Source organism: Oncorhynchus keta, chromosome 33, assembly GCF_023373465.1.
Source record: "Oncorhynchus keta strain PuntledgeMale-10-30-2019 chromosome 33, Oket_V2, whole genome shotgun sequence".
Classification (NCBI taxonomy): Eukaryota; Metazoa; Chordata; class Actinopteri; order Salmoniformes; family Salmonidae; genus Oncorhynchus; species Oncorhynchus keta.
The window spans coordinates 18,409,747-18,431,951 of record NC_068453.1 but is presented as its reverse complement, the minus strand read 5'-3'; the positions used below and the strand labels follow the sequence as shown (position 1 = coordinate 18,431,951).

Genomic DNA, 22,205 nt, shown 5'->3' with positions numbered 1-22,205 from the left:
AATAAATATTACAAAAATATCCACGTTGAAATTACGTGGTGTGCCCAGTGGGATGCGGCTATAGGCCTATACTTAATCCATTGGAAACAGTAAAAATAGAGATCCTACACATTGGGCAAAAAATGGTTGAATCAACGTTGTTGACATGTCATTAAAAAACACATGTGTAATGTGATGACGCTGAATCAACATGGAAACTGATTGGATTTGCAAAATGTCATCAACGTAAGGGAATTTTGTATTTTTCTCACCCAACTTTTAACCTAAATGGAATATGATGGATTTTTATTTGATTTCACGTTGAATTCATGTTAGTTGGCAACTCAACCAAATGTAAATCAAAAATAGACTTTGAACAGACGTTAGTTCTCATTGGGTATTTGATCAGTGCATGATAGTATGCCCAGGCCTTTTTCTTACTATTTATTGCAACTACGTTTAGCTGAGCGCACAATGGAAAAACTTTTGAATGCAATGCGTAATTGTAATATTTTGGATAGGGCCTACTGGAAAAGTTATTCAAAGTAGGCCCCCTCGGGTTTGTGCCTCCTAAGATTTGTTCTGTTCAAAAAATAGTTTTATTATTTTTTGGTTTCATTTTTTGTTGGTGTTTCTCTGTAATACTCCTAGCCAACTTCAGAAAATTGCTATCTCCCAACCTTATAGCTGGTCACCAAGAAGCCATTTCAGCTAGCTTGTCTAACTATCTTAGCTGGCATGCCTGCTGGCAATGTTGGTAGACTTTAGAAAAGCAAGCAATTTCTAAATGTACTGAATAAGACATTCACGATTTTAGCAGATACAGAAAAGCATATTTATATTATTTAAAAAAGGAACCAGGCACAGATCTGGGGAAGTGTGTCAAAACATTTCTGCAGCATTGAAGATCCCCAAGAACACAGTAGCCTCCATTGTTTGTAAATGGAAGAAGTTTGGAACCACCAAGACTCTTCCTAGAGCTGGCTGTCCAGCCAAACTGAACAACCGTGGGAGAATTTAAGCACTGTATGCTTAAAAATACAGAAAAATAAAAAATTCTGACATAGAATTAAGCATAGTGATTATGGCTCAAAATTGCAGGAAAAGGCAGTGTCGGGGCCTAGCCCCCCTCAGACCACCCCAGAGATATCCTCACATACTTGTACTTTGATTTTTTTGGGCACGGATTGTACTTGAAAACCATAGAGAATAAAGTCGAGACATTTCGAGAATACATTTGAAATGTATTTTTTAAAATAAAGTCAATTTTATTTTGCGAATAATGTGGCAATATTTTGAGAATAAAGTTGCAGTTGTATTTCAAGATTAAAGTAGGGGATTTAGTTAATAAATGCATACTTCCCTGGCTCCCTGTTGCTGTGTGCTCCGCCTTTGAAATGCCTGAGTTACATGACTGGTGAAACTATACTTTAGAATTGGCTTTAGTAACAAGGACATCCTTGCTCTTTTGGCACATAATAACCAAACTATTATAAGTATTAGGACCTGGAAGAGGTTGTGACTGCCACAGATTGGGTCTTTTCAGAACGAGGAACCACACGGACTTGGATGAGTGAGTTAAGTCAGTGTGGTTACATAAATAGGTAGAGACGAGCAGGTTAAAACAAACAAATGGCCATAATAATCAAATACATTGTTCAAACAGGCGTCACTGCGCACTCACGCTTATCAATCTAATGTTCTGTGTCCTAAGAACAGCCCTTAGCCGTGGTATATTGGCCATATACCACACCACTTTGGGCATTATTGCTTAGTTATAGCAGTCAAAATAAGTGAAATCGACATCAATTGATGGAAAATGTTTAACAAGGGTGAGTTATCTTTTCTCTTGCAACATATTCCTAAACTCAGAAAGATCATTATTTTGATGGAAAATTTTAATTTGACCTCCGCCTATGTCGTTACAAATTATGGCAATATTCATTCCTAACTGCTGGATAACGTTATGGAAAAAAGGGTTTAAGGTAAACTCCTCTCTTTGCTGTGGAACAAATGGAGGAATAGTTCTCAGGCCTTGTGCGTGGGTTTTGAGAGGTCATTTGTTGAAAAAAATATTATCTTCACCTGGCAACCCTGGTGGTTCTCAATATACAACAATAACACCATAAACCAGGGTTCCACAACTGGCAACAACGGTTGTTTTATATTTGCTCCCCAAGTTTTCTGAGCCAAAAAAAAAAAAAATTTTTTTTTTTGGACATAAAATACTAAACACCAGGAGATCAGCTGCGAGTGATTTTAATTAGGGAAATATGTTCCACGCATTCAAAAGCATAATATAGAGAGACTTGATCGTAAACAAATGTAAGCAAGATTTGAAATTATTACGTTTCAGTGAAATATTATATATGTTTGGGATTATTGCGGTCAATTTGCAGTCAAATGATTTGTAATTATGATCCCTGCCATGAAGCAAAGGGAAAGGCTATGTGCCAAAAGTTCCCCAGAGCAGGCCTTTTAATTAAAATAGCGTCACGGTAACAACAGTATCAAAATTGGGAAGCGTTGAAGTTCCATACCTTCTCCGTCTGAATGGGCAATCCCCAAGCATGAATCGTTTACAAAAATGTAAATTTCCGCATCCCTGGCAATCTTTGGATTTGCACAATCGAACTCCAGTCTTGGCTACCACCCTTTGCTCTCCGTTAAAAACAACAAAACAAAATTTCTCTCTATTTTTAATTACATCCCGCACCGAGACTTGCAAGTCACTGTAAACATTTGCATCTAATTCATCGACGTTCATTGATCCACGATTAGCACAAATCAGTTTAGTTATTGTCGATTCCGTCATTTCTTCAACTCGTTATACACAGTTGTATTCTTTCCATATGGTTCGGGACTCTGATGAGGAAATGACGTGTTGAGAAGGAAGCTGGTGAGTGAATCGAAAACGAAACTTAGTATAACCTTACTGGTCATTACTTCTTCTGCAATGAAATAAAGCGTTCATATTGCACAAAATAATTAGCAAGATCTTGACACTAGCCAAATCAAATTTATTTATATAGCCCTTCGTACATCAGGTGATATCTCAAAGTGCTGTACAGAAACCCAGCCTAAAATCCCAAACCGCAAGCAATGCCGGTGTAGAAGCACGGTGGCTAGGAAAAACTCCCTTGAAAGGCCAAAACCTAGGAAGAAACCTAGAGAGGAACCAGGCTATGTGGGGTGGCCAGTCCTCTTCTGGCTGTGCCGGGTGGAGATTATAACAGAACATGGCCAAGATGTTCAAATGTTCATAAATGACCAGCATGGTCGAATAATAATAAGGCAGAATAGTTGAAACTGGAGCAGCAGCACGGTCAGGTGGACTGGGGACAGCAAGGAGTCATCATGTCAGGTAGTCCTGGGGCACGGTCCTAGGGCTCAGGTCCTCCGAGAGAGAGAAAAAAAAGAGAATTAGAGAGAGCATATGTGGGGTGGCCAGTCCTCTTCTGGCTGTGTCGGGTGGAGATTATAACAGAACATGGCCAAGATGTTCAAATGTTCATAAATGACCAGCATGGTCGAATAATAATAAGGCAGAACAGTTGAAACTGGAGCAGCAGCACGGCCAGGTGGACTGGGGACAGCAAGGAGTCATCATGCCAATGTGTTATAGTATTTATATAAATAGGCCTGGAATCGTTATCATTGGATTGTAAATATGAAGGTCTACAATCGCCTGTCTACTGTAAAAATACCAACTATGCCCAGTAGATGTCAGATGCATCCCATCCAAACTCTAGGCCTAGGGAAAATTCATGTCAGTCAAATCACTTTAAGTGATCAGAATTCTTTAACATGTAACTATCAATATATTTCCATGAATTTTTTGCAATTTCCATCCTTACATTTGTGCATAATTGTTTATAGTGAGTGCCAGTTGAGGTTGCTGAGGGAAGGATGACTCATAATAATATCTGGAATGGAGTCAATGGAATGGTACCAAACACGTGGTTTCCATGGTCAACATTCCAGACATTATTATGAGCCTGTCTCACCTCAGCAGCCTCCACTGGTGATTGTGCCGTCGTTACCATATGCCAGGGAGTTACACTCACGGCTGTACAGCAAGGTTGAAACTATCTCATATTACATTGGTGGCAGAGGTGGGGTAGTCTCTGCTGTCTCTGGCCTATGTTGTAAGTGTACCATTGGGCTTCATGCAAAAGTACACATAGGGAGAGTAGGGCTAATTTGCTGATAATAGGCTTATATCCTACATCAGGAGTACTCAGCTCTTACCCTACGAGGTCCGGATACGAGGTCCGGAGCCTGCTGGTTTTCTGTTCTACATATTAATTAAGTCCCAGGGCTAAAGCGCCCCCTCAAACAACGGAGCCTGCTGGTTTTCTGTTGTACATATTAATTAAGTCCCAGGTCTAAAGCGCCCCCTCAAACAACGGAGCCTGCTGGTTTTCTGTTCTACATATTAATTAAGTCCCAGGTCTAAAGCGCCCCCTCAAACAACGGAGCCTGCTGGTTTTCTGTTCTACATATTAATTAAGTCCCAGGTCTAAAGCGCCCCCTCAAACAACGGAGCCTGCTGGTTTTCTGTTCTACATATGAATTAAGTCCCAGGTCTAAAGCGCCCCCTCAAACAAATGCCATGTAACTGGCTTCGAGGTCCCGAGTTGTGTTTGAGGGGCCTACATGCATAGTATAATTGACAAACGCTATAGAGGGAAAATATTGTTATGAGAGTTTTATTAAAATATGCACCTTTTGGAGGACCCACGGGGACCTCTTGAAACCCCAGGGGCCCTAGACAACCAGCTGAGGGGAGTTCCTTACTAATTAGTGACCTTAGTGCATCGCTCAAGTACAAGGGTGGAGCGAAAAGACGCAGACACTCAGCCCTCCGTGTGTAAACATCATAGGCAATATCCCGATATGGGGTACCCCTTTAAGAAAGAAGTGGCTGCAGAAGAGAGTCTGGCTGCAGGCTAGACTTCAGTGTGTTTCTTGAATATAATTATTTAATTGGCTCCCTGGATCTCGTAGGCGTCTCTTTCTAGCAATGAACCATTTGGAGATATTTCTCCCCAATAAGAAACGCCTACGAAACTCAGGAAACCAATAAGGTAATTCTACGCAAGGAACGCCTTTTTTACCAGGCTGCAGTCAAACCCTCTGTAGCAAGTGGGCTGGGCTCAATACTAAGAATTCACGTCATTTCGCCGTTTTAACATCCAAGTCAATGAGCAGCACCACGGAGATGTCTGCCTTTTTTACCCGTCTTCCAGGAAGAGAATTAACCAACGCGTCGCCGAAATGTAGAGCACAGCACCTACAGAAAACAAAGAACTTTCACGCGTTTATGATAAACATGGTTATATAATGGATCGATAATAAACCCTAAACGTATTTATTACGTGGCCCTGTAACCCTCCAAGTCAGGGAGTCGGGTGTGGGTGTTTTTTTCTGGTTTATTTCAAAGAGGAGAACGAGAAAAGGAAAGTGGGAAGAGGAGAACTTCCTGAATTTAGCGAGACATGTCAGAATCCTCATCGCAGCTCATAACCAAGGTATTTGTTGATTTTATAAAGCAGAATCAAGTTCTAGGACCCCGGGGTGAGATGCGCTTGACGCAGTCGTGTTGTTGACAACTGCATCGTGTGTGTTGGTAATCATCTGTTGCTGAGGGGAACGTTTCGCCGCTGTGTTGTATACTACAGCAGCGCCTGGTAAGTCCATCCAATGCTGCGCTACAAGTTTACCGACTTCGCAGCACACCTGAGATAAACGTTTTTCGTCAGGACGTTCGTTTTCATAGGCTATTGGTGCTTTTAAGACAACTGAGAACTCGGGGGAAAAACGAGGTCAAATCATGACGTCAGTGATCTTGAGGTCAGAAAGTCGGAGCTATAGAAAGATGCCCTAAACGATTTATCCCAGTCCGAGCTCGTTTTTTTTCTGTGTTGCTTGTTGTCATGAACGCACTGAAGTCAGAAGTCGGAGATTTCAGAGTTCCCAGTTGTTTTGAACGCGCCATATGGCTTGTTTGAAAACCACCAGAAATGTGACTATCCTTATATATCGTATACACAGGTAATTCATTCTCTATACAATACATTTTGTATATGTAAACATGACATGTGTAGGCCTAAAATATGTAAAACAGTTGCAGTGCATAAATGCATGGTGGTTATCATGTTATTACATTACAGTGACAGTCTAAAGATGGCTCTTCAAATTTCAGGTGACAAGGAAACTATTTGGGATTGTTGGGATGCAACCCTAGAAGAGTAGGCCCAAAGATATTTTGGAATGATATTGTTTTGCAGAGAAAAGTAGCAGAGTTATTGAAGACTATATGTATGCCCCAAAACACACACACTCGCACACAAACTCACTCTCTTGCCCCCTCTCGGCCCTATCTGTACGTGAACCCCTTTTTGACCGTACATAACCTTGTCAAATCTGGGCTGTACAAATGCAAAATCTTCTAAAGGTAAGACCTGATATAGTGTATTATTGTTGGCTATAGGCTACCAAAATACATGAAGTATTCTTGAAGAGTAGGGCGGTCTGCATAATAAAATTAGATTAAAACCTCATTGCTACATATTAACCAGCCACAGTGAGTTCCTAATACAGTAGGCTAATAGGAACTAGCCATTTTAGATTGACTGACCAATCCATGTTATAAGATGCTGCTGTTGGCAAACGGAGAGCCTATAAACATCACATTCAGCAGCACTGTTGATGTTCCATAGAAGGTGCAGAGCAGAAAGAGGCAAATGCTGTTAGAAGACCATTGTACACAACAGCACATGCATACATTGTCAGTTTGACAGGTTACATTTTGTATAAGTAAATGTGCACAAATACCAGTAAGTTCAACCTCCTGTTTAGTGACTGGCTGCATTGACCATGCAAACACACCAGCATCTTTCACCAAATAAGTCAAATACGATTTTATGAATAAAAAGATTTGCTATGTTTGGGTACCTTTATCACTTAGATAAAGAATGTGTAAATGGTGTTATAGTTTCTCGGTGTGGTGATTCTCAGGCTGTTTGGGTTTAAGGATGGTTTCGGGGAGGTTTGTAACTAAGGCATGCTTTGTGTCTCTGTATCTATTCATAGAAGGAGAGGCGCTCATTCAGTCCTTCCTCCGTCAGCCCCCTGCCAAACTCTACTTCCTCCCCCGTCCATGCTCCCACGGCCAGGACAGCCAGCCGAATGGAGGACGAGCCTGCCAGGCTGCCCGTGCACCTGCGTGAGTCACTCACACAAACATGCAGACACGCACACACAACTCCTGACACCCACAGGCGCACACAGAGAACACATGGCAGTCATAATCAACAAACAAATCTCTTTGTCTTTTCAGCCTGCATTCTTATCCCATAAACATTTGTTTCGAGAGCATTTGACCTCAGAAAATGGCAGATTGAAAGCCATGATTTACTTTAGCTACTTGCATGTCACGTCATCACTCCAACTGGCATCACTCTCCCCACGAGGACAGACAGACCTACTCATGTATCCCTCCTCTGAGGTGCAGCAGACCCAGGGTCAAGGACCAACACAAGACGTCTTTCCTGGACCATAGCAGAGTCACTGTACTGGAACACTACACAGTGGAATTCAACACAGCAGGACAGTGACAGCCAACACAACTCAGTACACGGCAGCACCGCAGTGTTCAGTACAATAACACCTCAGGGTACTGAAGGACAGCACACAACACAAGGTAGCTCAGTACAGGAGAATAGAGAACAGCACAGAATAATAGCCCAGTGTAATGGAGGAGTATAACATGTAAAGAGTTTAGGAGAAGAAAGGAAGTAGGAGATGGGTTGGGCTGGGGAGAGTCTAGAAATAGGAGAGAGAGTGAGGTATTACAAGACAGGACGGACAAGAAGGAAAGCAGGCAGAAGGCTGTAAATATGAGGCATGGTAAAGAGAATATTTGTATCGGGAGGGCAGATGCGTATATTGATTTACTGTGCTACTTTACATTATTCTGCACTGTTGAGGAAGAGCAGCAAGTAAGAATTTCACTGTATCATTTATACCCACGTGACAAATAAACTTCGATTTGAGGTGTTTATTGACCTGACATGGTTGGAAAAGTGAGAGCAATGGTGGAAACCATGTTTTGTACCTATTCTTAAGACCAATAAAATCCCCAAGGGCCTCAAAAAAGGGGGAAGGAAGAGGGACAAGGAGAGGAGGGAACATGACAACCGTGTACTGTCTGGTGGAGCTGACGGCAGGTCTCAACCGGCCACTGCCTGAGCCAATAAAACAACAGGCGGGGTTGGATCACAGCCAGGATATAGACTGGGTGTTTAGAGAGTTGTAGAGTCACTGGGCCTGCTCTGTGTGAAAAACTATTAATGTTTAACCAGGCACCATTTAACATGTATGACTTTTAGGGCTTTGAAGACTAGTGAGATTCGTCTTTGTATTTCTTCAGTGAGTTTGGATATAAATCTTCCCACTGGGCACAGACATCAATTAAACGTCTATTCCATGTTGGTTCAACGCAATTTAGTGGAAACAGCGTTAATTCTACCAGTTTGTGCACAATGATTTGTCGTGGGAACTTTTGAGGGTAATTTACCTAAATATTGGCGGTTTGTTGGTGTGTTTGGCAAAGATATGGTACAGTACTCCTAAATTATACCAGTATATTAACACACTTTGTGGTAAGCTCAATATCTAAAAGAAATGACCTGTAGTGTCTATCCACGTGGACCATACAGAGGAAATTCCCCATTTCCACTTCCCCTTTTGTATTGCCATAGAAAAAGGAAGAACGTTTAACATGTCTGTTTTGGTCTGAGGTTGTCTGTTAGGGCCGTTTATCTGGGCGTGGTGAATGTGGTCTGCTGGACTGTGAGCTTCAATCAAACTTTTTGGTTGAATCTTTAGATTAGGCAAGATTTCCCTCGTTTATACATGTTGACTCTGTCTTTAACTCTGTGAAATATATGAACTACCCTTCACCTGTAGGCCTACAGTTCCCTAACCTCTTATTGGAACCTTGTTTGGCTCAAAGCCATCATTCTTCCTGAAAGAAAGAATGAAAGCGGGGGGGGGGAGGAAATTGCAGTGTGGGCAGAAATCCGCCTTCTCCATTTCCTGAGGAGGAAGTGGATTAGATCAGGGGGAGAGTTGTAGCCGTCTCCTCACTCTCAAAGAAGGCTTCTCTTCTTTTTACCCCATTTAGCCAGGAGTGTTAGAAACCACCCCACTCTGAATGGGAGAGGATTGCCTGGGTGAATGTTCTTGAAGTGGTGAAGTTAAGAGTTACATTTCTCCATCACATTGGCGGATTTTCACGTTAATCCTCCAATTTCCTGTCTGTTAGCTGTCTCATTGTTGAACTATAGAACATTCACATGAAAAGAAAAATAAGCACAGCTGTAAAACACTTGATTATACTGTTTGGCTGCACTGGATGTCAGCGTTTGAGTGAAGTTGATGACTTTTCAACCCTCAATTCCATTCCATTAATCGTGTTTACTTAATTGTCTTGCAATGTGTCAGCCTCAAGGTCACCCGCCTAGCAGACACTTAAGAAGCGTAGCAGTGTCATTCAGGCTCACTGCAATAAGGGATTCACTCTATTTACTGACGTCACGACAAGTCGGGCGGGCACTGATGGGGAGGTAACATTGAGACACCTGTGACAAGTTCAAAGAATATGGAGTGAGTGTCTATGGGAATTTGTATGGAGAGTACAGTTTACATTAAACATGGAAGCTTATTGAACATGAGAAATCTCTTGCTGGGTGACGGAGAAAGAAGTCTCGTCTTGGATACTTGGCTTGCTGCTGTTTTTCTTTGTAAACCTTTCTCAATAGATTGAGTTTTCTTTGCTCACAGCTGGGTTTCTACTGGGTGAGTGGGTGGCTGAGTGTGTGTGAGACTGTCTTTGTGTACAGGCATGTTGGAGTTGGTGTGTGCTTGTGTATCAGTCATCTCCTTGTCTGTGCATGTCTACATGTCACACTGTGAGTAATTGTACTGTGTGTGTGTGCCAGCATACTAGTTTGTGGAGTCTTTCTGTATGTGTACAGATGTTTGTGTGCATATCAACGGTACAGTACACACAAGGGTATTTGAGTGTCTTGTGTGTGTGTGTGTGCAGTCATTGTATATGTGTGACTGTGTGTAACCCAGTGCCTTTCAGAGGGGAAAGCCGTTCTCATCCTCAGGAATTTCCTGAGTGGGCAGACGGCGCTTCCTGAATAAATGTTGTTGTTTTTTCCCCCCTTCGTTCCCTTTTCTCCCTCTGAAAGGGGAAACTATTCTCACATGCCAACAGCCAAGTGGAGAGAAGCCCCTTCTCTTCCTGTTTGAAACACTCCACATGCCATCAGGGAAGGAAGGAGGTTTAGGAGGAAAGTGGGGGGTCATAGTTCCCCACCCTAAACCAGGCAGGGAGAAAACTGAGCCCACCAGACAGATTGATGCTTAAAAGACTATGCTGCTAATGCTACCCATTCTGCCTAGTGGGGTGGCAGGGTAGCCTAGTGTTTAGAGCGTTGGACTAGTAACCGAAAGGTTGCAAGTTCGAATCCCCGAGCTGACAAGGTACAAATCTGTTGTTCTGCCCCTGAACAGGCAGTTAATCCGCTGTTCCTAGGCCATCATTGAAAATAAGAATTTGTTCTTAACTGACTTGCCTAGTAAAATAAAGGTAAAATAAAAATTAAAAAAATTAAAGGGCGGCTGCACTTCCTTTGGCTTTGTTTTGAAGATTGCTCAATAAGAAATGCTAGAGACCACGACTGAAGCCAAACCAGAGTTATTACTTCTAAACAAAATAACTTTTGGGGGTTCTCATACACTTACAATTGTGTTTTGATTATAGCTTGAACAGTCAATAAGACTATTTGGTTGTGATCTTTGCAAAATAACTGTTTTGGATGCCGCAGTTGTTAGCCAGAATGCTAATGCTCATTGACATAGTCTGTAGCAAAAGCTAGCCAAAGAGTAATTTTACTGGTTGAAGTTTAAATGTTTTTAAAGTAAAATGCAGTTGATTTGCGATGATGACACAAACATTCATACGAGCCTTAAAGGCCCATTTAAAATCCAAAAGTAGTGTGAAATGCTATCAAAAACTGGCGTTCTATAAGAACTTCCCCGTGTTATGCCACCAACTTGTGCGTATCGCTCTCGTGAGGTAATGTTTGCAAACACAGAAATGGGTTAATTGTACCTTGGCAGGTGTTTGTCCCTCCTGAGTCACTGCTGCAACAACAACCACTTCCTCAAAATATTAATTCATTTAGACGGTTTTGCAGAGGAGGTCTTAGTCGCGCTAATTTTGCATCTAGCTAAGGTGTTTGGTGCAGTAATTCTTAAGTAAAAACATTTGCATAAAAAAACTAGTCTGCACTGCATACAGTCTATCGAGCCAGGAAAGTCTGGCTCCGCGCTCTGGACTGATTTCTGAGAACAATAATATCTTTACAGTATCATCTGTAAGCTGTCAAACTATTGTAAATAAAACACAAGCAACACACTGTTTATCAGTGTACAAATCACTTGCTAGCTAGCAAAGTTCCAACTCTGTGTTTGTCAATTAAGCTAGCAAGTAGGGGCAAGCAGGCACACTGAGCAGCCAGGCCACAATCATCTTCTCATGTCAGTGGTGAGTTGTCTGCTTCGGTGCTGTTATTTATTTTAATAGATTTTTTAACTTTCTCACCATCTATTACCAGAATGTGAGTCTGTCTGGCAGTGTTTAATAGGGAATCATGTTACAAAACAGGTCGTGGGAAGTACAAGATGCTTGCGAATGGGTTTTGGAATATTAAGCAGTGCTCTCGTCTCATTTTGCCCCAAAAAAGTGTCCGACTCGAGTGATTGACACTATCAAACATAATCAAGTGGCCACTCCATAAAGGGCTTAGGGTCAAGGGTTATTTCAACATAACGTTGGCGAGATCAGTTGTCTTATGTAAACAAGTCTGAGATGCTGTGTAATGGGCAGATCTGTTTCACAGTCTGGAGGTTCTGGCTGCTATGATTGGATAGAGCGCGTGTAGCTGATGGAGCGCAATCAGTACAGCTGCTCCTCTCGTGTGAGTGGGCATGACCGTAATCCATACCCAACCCCCCCCCAGTAAGTCACGACAAACTCATTTACAGAACTCCGTTTTGGATGAGACTGTCTTCATGACCAAAATTATCCTATTTACACGTTGTAGATCATTTTGACCATACAATTGATGTCTCTAACTCATATCGATATAACCAACTTCTCTGGTTTTAAACGGCCTAAGGGGCAGTTGACATTTTTAAGTGAAGCGCCTACTGCAAATGTCATTAGCATAGATGACATGCTAATTTCCATGACATTGTGGTTTAGTACAGAATAATTCTGGATTGAACAATGAGGTCAAACTGAGAACAGCTATTCACTTGAACATCTCTGAAACCTCTAGCTGGGCTGATGTATGTTCCTAATACATTTGCATAATTTCGTATGCAACATGTCATATATATGAAACCTTCAATCCTGTAAGGGTCTGTTAACGTGAAACATTGCATTTATTCTAAGTTCTTGGTTGGTATTCTATGGCTCTAAGCTCTCAAGGGCATAGCTGGCTCTGTTTAGTCTGTTTGAACAAAAACCTCAATCTAGCATGTACACGTTCTGTGGTCTGTTTGCCCAAAGAGAAGGAAAGCATGGTAGCTTGTAGGTGTGCAATTAAGATTCACAAGTGTAGCTTTTTAGGTACAGCATTAGTACAGTACTACTCGTTCCTACATTTTCTAAAAGAGGGTTGGCCTTCTCTTATAAAAATGCATAAATAGAATCAGTGAAGGCAGGAACTTGTTGAAAACAAACTACAGTACATGAGCCAGCTTGCCCCCAATGCACAACATACTATCAAACAGGTTGCGCTACTTCCTGCCCATAAACCAAGCGTTTGATTGGTCATCTGTTTTATGCTTGTTTTGACTGGATGGAGTCCAATCCGGCTGGATTTGGAACACACCGTTTCCGATGAGGTGAAGTATGTAGTTTGCATATTGACCTGGAGCGAGAGAGAGGGGGGATAAAGTGAAGGACAGAAACGGGCAGGGTGAGAGAAGAGGGTGTGAGTAAGGGAAATGTGTAAGGTGTTGCACTCTCATGCCTGACTCACAAGGTCAAAAGGCCTCTTCTCCCTCCTACCCTGCATGAAGAAAAGCTATTTTCAATCAAGCATGGAAGACAATTCAAGAAGGAAAGCAAACATTTGCAGCAAAGGTAAATGACTATAGAGAGCATTGATTCAGGAAACTTTTGACCAAAGTCCTTAGCTGTCAAAAGCATTTGCCAACTTCTATAGCATTTACAGGTAAAACTGTACACACACACTCTACTGGTCTGACCTTTAGAGGTCTACAGAATGGACACATATTTCCCCTGTATGTTCTGTTTTGCTGAGAGAGGAGTTAAAGAGGTTGTGGAGGGTAACGACGAAACAAGATACCAGTGATCTCATCCCTTCTCTCCTTCATTCATCCCATGCACTTCCGAGTTTCCCCGGCAACAGCGTGCATCACTGTGTGAGTGCGGGGGCCTGCAAATCCACAGAGTGAAAATTATGTGTCATCAGAGAGGATTAGTAGCCCACGGTTTAGTCAAGGGCCTTTCGGGTGGATCCGCCGGTCGTGTTCGAGAGTGTTTCATCCCATACACAAACACGCTGCACACCAGAAACCCGAGATGGTGTCCAACAAAGACACGGATGGTGAAACGAGAGGGGGGCTGAAATTGATTTGGTCATGAACACTGAAACAGTAAATCTTCAGTGAAATGTGAAAAGGATTGGGCGAAAGGGGAAACTGCTCTGAGCCTGTGAGGGACATTAAGACGTGGGGCTAATCAAAGAGCCACTGTCATTCTCTTTCCTCCTGATCTTATTCTGGCTGCCTCAGCTTCTCTCTTTCCTCTCTCTCTCTCTCTCACCATGTGTTTGTCTGCTGAGTCTTAATATCCGTTTCTCTTCCTGTTGGTCTTCTTTTTTCTACCACTTCTCCGTTATTGTTTCTGGTTCACATCACTCTCTCTACCCCCCTCCCTGCTCTATCCTTTTCTCTCTCTCCACTCTCTCTGTTGCTGCTGACTGTTGATAAACCTCACAGCGTCGCTCCCTAAGCTTACCGTAGGAAGTTTCCTGTGCTGAAATGGAGCCCATGCTGGATCGCTTCCTGCCCAAGCGTGTTTGCCCCCCCCTCCGCTGGGCCCTGTGCAGATGGCTGGGTCCAGAAGGCCGGATCTCGGTGGAGTTTTGGCAGCGTTGTTCCTTCCCTCTCTTTCTTTCTCTCTCTCTCTCCAGCCGTGGAGAGAACATACCACGGCAGTGACCTCACAGCCAGGGCCTCCCTGCACGCCGTACGCATCACTAAGGTTATGTGATTAAGGGGTCACCCGTAGGCGGCACAGCTGGTGGATGCTGAGCATATGGTAATTAGATCTGTTCTCTTGTTAGGTGCTACCTTACTGATAGTGTTTGTTCATGGGAGGCAATGGCATTGTTCGGTTGTTCAATCTAAAATCTAGAGCTGGCATTAGAGTGAAAGGATATGAAAACATATTTCATTGGGACATTCTAAAATCCCTACAAACAATGGGCTGTAGTCCTCATGTTATTCTTGAACACCGGTATCCAACTGTTGTATGATTTACACCTTTACTCATAAAAGGGCTCTTTACTTGTCATATGTGACCCTTTGGGGGCCAATTGGCCCCTGATTTGAAAATCCAGCTCAGCTAGATAACCAGATGCATGGCCCCTGTGACAATCTGTAGTATTTTTCAGACTCTGGTTCTGACTTGGCTGTTTGTGGAGACTATCTAAGTAGACCCTGTGTAGTGATGGAATAGGCTGCATAAAACATTCCATTACACATCAAGTTGGTCACTGGCTATATAAACTCAGCAAAAAAAAAAGTCCTCTCACTGTCAACTGCTTTTATTTTCAGAAAACTTAACAAATGTAAATATTTGTATGAACAAAACAAGACTCGACAACTGAGACATAAACTGAACAAGTTCCACAGACATGTGACCAACATAAATGGAATAATGTGTCCCTGAACAAAGGGGGGGTCAAATCAAAAGTAACAGTGTGGCCACCAGCTGCATTTAGTACTGCAGTGCATCTCCTCTTCATGGACTGCACCCGATTTGCCAGTTGGGCCAATGGGATTGAGATCCAGGCTCTTCGCTGGCCATGGCAAAACACTGACATTCCTGTCTTGCAGGAAATCACGCACAGAACGAGCAGTATGGCTGGTGGCATTGTCATGCTGGAGGATCATGTTAGGATGAGCCTGCAGGAAGGGTACCACATGAGGGAGGAGGACCATCACCCCTGGTGAGACAAAACCGCAACTCGTCAGTGAAGAGCACTCTTTGCCAGTCTTGTCTGGTCCAGCGACGGTGGGTTTGTGGCCGTTGTTACCGGTGATGTCTGGTGAGGCCCACAAACCCTCAGTCCAACCTCTCAGCTTATTGCAGACTGTCTGAGCACTGGTTGTGCGTTCCTGATGTAACTTGGGCAGTTGTTGTTGCCATCCTGTACCATCCTGTACGTGTTGTTACACGTGGTCTACCACTGCGAGGACGATCAGCTGTCCGTCCTGTCTCCCTGTAGCACTGTCTTAGGCGTCTCATAGTAGGGACATTGCAATTTATTGCCCTGGCCACATCTGCAGTCCTCATGCCTCCTTGCAGAATGCCTAAGGCATGTTCACGCAGATGAGAAGGGACCCTGGGCATCTTTCTTTTGGTGTTTTTCAGAGTCCGTAGAAAGGCCTCTTTAGTGTCCTAAGTTTTCATAACTGTGACCTTAATTGCCTACCATCTGTAAGCTGTTAGTGTCTTAACAACCGTTCCACAGGTGCATGTTCGTTTATGGTTCATTGAACAAGCATGGGAAACAGTGTTTAAATCCTTTACAATGAAGATCTGTGAAGTTATTTGGATTTTTACAACAAAAAAAAAATTGAAAGACAGGGTTTCTTTTTTTGCTGGGGTTAGTTATGTCCATATGCTATATTCTAGATAAACTTTCCCTTCACAAGCCCTGCCAATCTCTCTTCTCTATCTCAATATGGAAGGGAAGAGAGAAATGGGAAACTGACAGTCTAAGAGACGTTTCTTTTTATATTGATTGTTCCCAGTATAAAACGTTCTTTGTTTGACGGGTGAGGGGGGGAAGCGATCGCTCTGAAACAGCGCACGGGTTCAGATTATTCCTGTGACAGTGACATTGCGCGCACCGCCGGCCAAAGATAACAGTTGTCCCATTCCAAGAGGAAGTGTTTGAGGCCTGGCGATAAGTGAGACGTAGAAACTGCTGCTCTTTGTCTGGTGTAGGCGTGATGGATGCTACTCTGGTGGTTTGCTGTGTGTGTGTGTGTGTGTGTGTGTGTGTGTGTGTGTGTGTGTGTGTGTGTGTGTGGTGAAGCACAACGTTACTGTAAATCTGTTCACAGGTTAGAGCCTAGTACACATGTATGAATGTAAATATAGGCCACCCAGTACCCAATGACGTCATCTAGATCATGGCTCTCCAACGCTGTTCCTGGGGAGAGACTCTCCTGCTCCAGACGCCAGAGAAAACAGTTCCTGACAAACAACAATTACTTTTCTGTCAGTGATTTATGTGCTAAACATCTCGTACTCTCAATTGCAAAATGATGAGCAAGACTGGGAAAACAATACGACTTGATTCAATATGCCGTATAAACCCATGGTAAGGCTTTCTAGCTGATGTGAATTACATGATGTTTACTTTCTAGACATCCACTGCTCTCTGATTCCCGCGGTTACCTGCCATTGTTTTCCCTTTGAATACTATTGTATTGTTCATGTGTGGGTTTAACGAAAAATGTCGTGATTTTTATGACATCAATTTCCTAAAAGAATGTATAGAATGCACCTGATGGTTTGATTTAACCACGTTGTTATTGCTTAGGTTACAAGGAACAAGGTTACATTTTCTAAGTCATGGTCCTGGTCACACATTTATAGTGAGCGTTGATTTCTGGGCTATTGCTCAGTCACTAATGTGTTTGGGCGATCCATCAGTGCAGATGTTTTGCTCTCGTAAGTTCCCACGGCAGTGAAAAATATTTCAGAGCCTGAAGGGTGAAAAATGTCAGAGCTGTTTCCTCTGGTATTCCTTAGTGTGTCTTTGCCTTTTATGCACTATGCATTAGATTACTCTAATACACATGTAGTTAGTTATACACTATGTTTTAGACAGACTGAGAGAAAGCCACAGGCTTTCCTTAGCGAAATAAATCTACCAAGGTTATCTCACAAATATTGACAAACATTAAGCAAATATGAAATGAACGCGCACTGTATGTGAGCACGCATGACTGAAGTTTCATCTTTCTTGTTCGACACCTCCATTCCCGCACTCTGCTTATCTCACCTCATACCCTCCCCCCCCCCCCCACCTCCGCTATAATCTTCGAATCAATCCCTCTTACTTTGATCTCCTTCCCTCATTTCCCTTTTTACTGCCACCTCTGTCTCCTTCCTCCCTCTCTCCCTTTGCTCCTTCCTTTACTTCCCCCCCCCCCCGGTCTCCCTCCTCCCCAACACTTTACTCTCTCGTCTACCACTCCTCTCTCCCTCCTATCCCCCCTCGCTCCCTCCACCCCCAGGCCTGCAGCCGGTGTTCTGGAGCAGGGAGGACGTGGGCCAGTGGTTGCGCTGGGCCGAGAGGGAGTTTGCCCTGCGGCCCAACACCAGCGGCAGCTTCCAGATGAACGGCAAGGCCCTGCTCCTCCTCACAAAGGAGGACTTCCGCTACCGTTCGCCCCACTCCGGTACGCCCACCTCCCACGGCCCTTATTAATTCAAACGCTTGCTATGTTATTAGACCGTATTTCTAACAACATGCTCATGTTTAACAATAATTAATACTGAAGGGGGAATGACTTTAGAGAAATGGCACACTGACCTAAGATAATGGCCATGTGTTTAGGGCATTCGCTGAATGTCTTTGATAGACCTTTAGCCTAGCAATATCAGGTGATTTAGCAGCTGCCTTAGTGGAGTTGCTGTCTGTCTTTATTGTTGGGGGGAGGAAGTAGGAGACTGGTTGGGTAAATGGCCGATCAGGAAGTGCAAACCGACCTCAACCGTCACCTGCTAACACCAGGAATTTCCCCTGCAGTGCCGTGTTAAACAGCAGGGCCAGAAAGTGAGAACTGAAAGGGGTTTATGTGTACAAGTGTGTGTGCCTGTGGCGTCTTCACTTCCTTTATGAGAACCATTTCCTTGATGTTCTGACGGGAAGCCTCTCAAATTGAAGTGAAAAAACTCCCTCCATTCTATTGATTCTCTTTGAGGGAAATACTCTCTCAGAGCCCTTCATATACAGGTAGCGAGTTACATCTTTCAGGGTGGCCTAATCATGCCATTTTTACACCATTTTTAAACGGTGTTATGCTAATGCCATCTCTGTAGAAGATACTACAGGCTTTTTTTCTTATCGTCTGACACAATCAACCTAGCCTTAACACAGGAATCTAGGAGTGAGTCACATGGTTGGTTTATGACTAGACTTGCCATTAGGATTCTGTCACGTCCATGACCACCTCAAGCAGGCTGCTTTGTAGGAGAACGGACGAGGTACGGAAGTTGCTAGGCAATAATATCAAGTCTTGAAACGGTCTCTTGGCAGGCTGACTCATTAGCAACACTATGACTCTTGTCTTGATCTGTTGGCATCATTTACCATCTGTTTGGTCCGAACATGTTTTAAAACTTTTTTGAATCCTTTTGATGACATTGATTGACAGCTGCTGCCCTGTCTATGGGGTGCACCATTGGAGGGGCTCATACGGTAACGTCTGACCTCTAACCACTGACCCGTGTATCCTGCAGGGGACGTCCTGTATGAGCTGCTGCAGCACATCCTGAAGCAAAGGAAGCCGCACGTCTCCTACCCCTCCGCCTACTTCCCCGGCAACTCCTTCCACCCTCTGCCAGAGGGAGCTCTCCAGCACCACAAACTGGAAGGTCAGTGATGTTCATTAGTGCACACTGTAGCACAGGGCTTTGTAACAGCAAATTCAAATCTGTGTTCAGACAAGTTAATGTTGTACATTGCGTTTAACTCTCCCTACTGAACACCAGCCTGATGGTGTTCTAGAGATCACACCTACTGAAGGAAGAATGGAGAGCGATGATTACAGGAAAGCGTTGAATTGAATGGGGGGAATGCAGTGGCGTTGAGTTCAATAACCTTAGGATGGCTGTTGATTATTGTAACGTGATCTTTGAGAGCCAGTTCACTTGGAAAGCATTTCTCAGACCAATGTGAAATCAACGTATTAGCCTATGGGGGGGAAAGACAACAACATTTGAGGCCCACCGTGGAGTTTAATATTGAAGGCATCACCATTGCGTCACTTTCCTGACAATATTATTTTGTTATTCATCAAACTTGTCTGCCAGAAGAATTTCGCAATTCTGTTCTTGCCTAGGGAAATTTGCCATGTGTAATTCCCCCTGAAGAACCCAACTTATCTGACTTCTGTTTCACAGGAGTTACTCAACAATCTTAGACGGTGGTTTCAATTCAAGTATTTAATTACACATGATTAGCAAAAATCAGTTGGTCATTATAGCAATACAATTGCGAGAAAGCATCTCAAGTATGCTTTAAGTGAATCTGACAAAAGTAGCAAGTGGTTCAATGGTCTACTCTAGAGAGAGGTATTTAAGTCTCTGTTTACTATCCACCTGAAAAGAGGGACTTCACCTTCTTCGTGCTACACTTTGGACTCGTTTCCCTGCCATGGATAGATGGAAATAGGAGGAGCAAGGGGAGGAGAGGTGTGGGGTTGGAGTGTTGACAGTGAAACCTGCTCCACAAGGAAATGCTTCTATATTTAAACAACCTTTGGTCTAGGAGTTGAATATCTACAGTTCCTCATCTCTACATGTTTTATAGGGGAAGTGATTGGGTTAGACGATTAAGATGCTCAGGACTTCCTTGTTGTTCGGTATGCTAGTTTTGGTATGCAGAAGCAAAGGGATTTCTTTCTTGCTTAGAGGCAAAGAATACTAGCTATTCACATGTAAACACTAAGTAAATGTGTACTATACATGTTATAATGTCCTACCCAGTAGAGGGCAGTCCAAATTAATCACAAATAATCTACCACCCACATACATTGAGACATGATGAAGTTTGTAAATGTGTGTAGTGACATCTACTGGACATAATGTAAATATGTTTTGAAACATATATCCAAGGGGCTGCAGGTAGCCAAGTGGTTAAAAATTTGTCATTCTGCCCCTGAGCAAGGCAGTTCCCCGTGCGCCAAAGACGTGGATGTCGATTTAAGGCAGTCCCCCGCACCTGTCTGATTCAGAGGGGTTGAGTTAAATGCGGAAGACACATTTCAGTTGATGGCAGGCTTTCAGCTGTACAACTGACAAGGTATCCCCTTTTCCCCTTCATTGCAGAAACGGTACGGCGGACACCACGCAGTACAGAGCTCCAACCCCAGCACCCACCCACCATTGAGCTCCGACACCGCTCTCGCTCGCCACACCACACCGCTCCACGCCTCTCCCCTCTGGACCCCAACTATCCACGCCCTGGTGCCGAGGACCACCTCCAGACGTCCTCCCAGCTGCCCGACAGCAACCACCACCTGCCAGAGGACTTGTACACTCTATCGGTGTCCCCGGCCGCCCCTAACGGCCGCTGCGCCACACCCCGCGAGGCCCCCTGCCCAGGCAGCCCCGGGTGCCAGGACGCTGCCCCCCCTCGTGTCATCCAGCTCATGCCCAGCGCCATCATGCACCCCCTGCTGCTTAGCCCAGGGCGAGGAGGTGGCGCTGGAGACTTCAGGCATGGCCGTGGGGGGCCACCACTTCAGGCCCACCATGAAAACGGGCGTGAGGGGAAGGGCCACATCCAGCTGGCACTGGCCAACCACCAGCAGCTCACTCTGCATCAGCAGGAGGAGGCGCTCTACAGGAACCACCACGTCATTGTGCCTGTCTCGCCACCAGAGGAACAGACAATGCCCATTGGACGGATAGCAGGTAACTAACACTCCTAACTACTCAGGGTTCATTTTAGAGGGGGGTGGTCACGGCTTCAACCAACTCTGGAGGAAGTGTGGCTAGAAAACAGTTGAAGTTAACAGGTACTGTCTGAAATGTGTCACCTCTGACGTGTTTGTGTTCCCAGACTGCAGGCTGCTGTGGGACTACGTCTACCAGCTCCTCTCAGACAGCCGGTACGAGAACTACATCCGCTGGGAGGACACAGAGACCAAAGTCTTCCGCATCATGGACCCCAACGGCCTGGCTCGCCTGTGGGGGAACCACAAGGTAACGAACTCCACCCCCCAGTGTTTGATTGGGAAAGGCATTTTCCCGCAGTGCCGGTTTTCTTAAAGTTCTGTGTTGACATTATATCTTGTTCCATTGGTTGTAACAGAACAGGACCAATATGACGTACGAGAAGATGTCGCGAGCACTGAGACACTACTACAAACTGAACATTATCAGGAAAGAGCCAGGACAGAGACTCTTATTCAGGTATGGTAGGGTTTAGTTAAAACCCAATAATTATTTGAAGTAATATATATATATATATATATATATATACTTGTCCAGTTTGAGTTAATGATTAACCACTGTGTGTATGTGCGGTTCAGGTTCATGAAAACCCCAGATGAGATTATGAGTGGACAAACTGACAGGCTGGAGCACATAGAGTCGGACACAGATGATCAAATCTACATCAAAGAGGAGTGCTGAGGCCTCTGGGAAATGGAGTCCACTAAAGCGATTAATTACTACATCCGCTGACGCCTTTCGGAAAGCAGCTCGAACAATCGTTTCAAACCAAGAGCGCCCGGACATTCACTCTATCCAAAACTCAGAGGAACTTGATGGTGACGTCTCTCTGCCTTTTAAAACTTTATAAGATTTTCTTTCCAGACAAATCTTATCAGTTTTCTGTCTTAATTCAAGGAGTTCAAAGGACCTGGTGAAAAGTATATCTCATAAGACATTCCTTTTCCCTGAACTGCCACAGCAAATCAATCATTTCATGCTTGTCATGTCATGTCATATTGTTGATTTTTCGTCCCCACGTCTGCATTAAGTATAAGAAAATGTTGCAATTTGTGCAAATAATGGGAGGGGGTGTGTAGCTGGAACGTTTTCACCACCGAATAAATATTTTTGAATAATT

General features: G+C 43.8%; 2 protein-coding genes across 5 annotated transcripts in view; one reads left to right on the top strand and one right to left on the bottom strand.

Moving 5' to 3' along the window:
- LOC118366316 (protein mono-ADP-ribosyltransferase PARP12-like) overlaps nt 1-2,861 on the bottom strand; it is a 20,087-nt gene extending 17,226 nt beyond the window's left edge. The window contains exon 1 of the mRNA XM_035748889.2: nt 2,520-2,861. Within this exon, the coding sequence (XP_035604782.1) occupies nt 2,520-2,794 (275 nt within the window). The 5' untranslated portion in view covers nt 2,795-2,861. The remainder of the gene's footprint in view (nt 1-2,519) is intronic.
- LOC118366317 (transcription factor ETV6-like) overlaps nt 1-22,205 on the top strand; it is a 25,688-nt gene extending 3,483 nt beyond the window's left edge. Inside the window, exons 1-8 of one of the 4 annotated variants that reach the window (XM_035748891.2) lie at nt 5,172-5,513; nt 7,078-7,210; nt 17,638-17,802; nt 18,866-19,000; nt 20,456-21,043; nt 21,192-21,334; nt 21,444-21,544; nt 21,664-22,205. In XM_035748891.2, the coding sequence (XP_035604784.1) occupies nt 5,481-5,513; nt 7,078-7,210; nt 17,638-17,802; nt 18,866-19,000; nt 20,456-21,043; nt 21,192-21,334; nt 21,444-21,544; nt 21,664-21,766 (1,401 nt within the window). In that variant the 5' untranslated portion in view covers nt 5,172-5,480 and the 3' untranslated portion in view covers nt 21,767-22,205. Of the gene's footprint in view, nt 1-5,171; nt 5,673-5,789; nt 6,037-7,077; nt 7,211-17,637; nt 17,803-18,865; nt 19,001-20,455; nt 21,044-21,191; nt 21,335-21,443; nt 21,545-21,663 lie in introns of those variants that run through there. The other 3 variants (XM_035748892.2, XM_035748894.2, XM_035748893.2) reach the window with 3 other exon arrangements.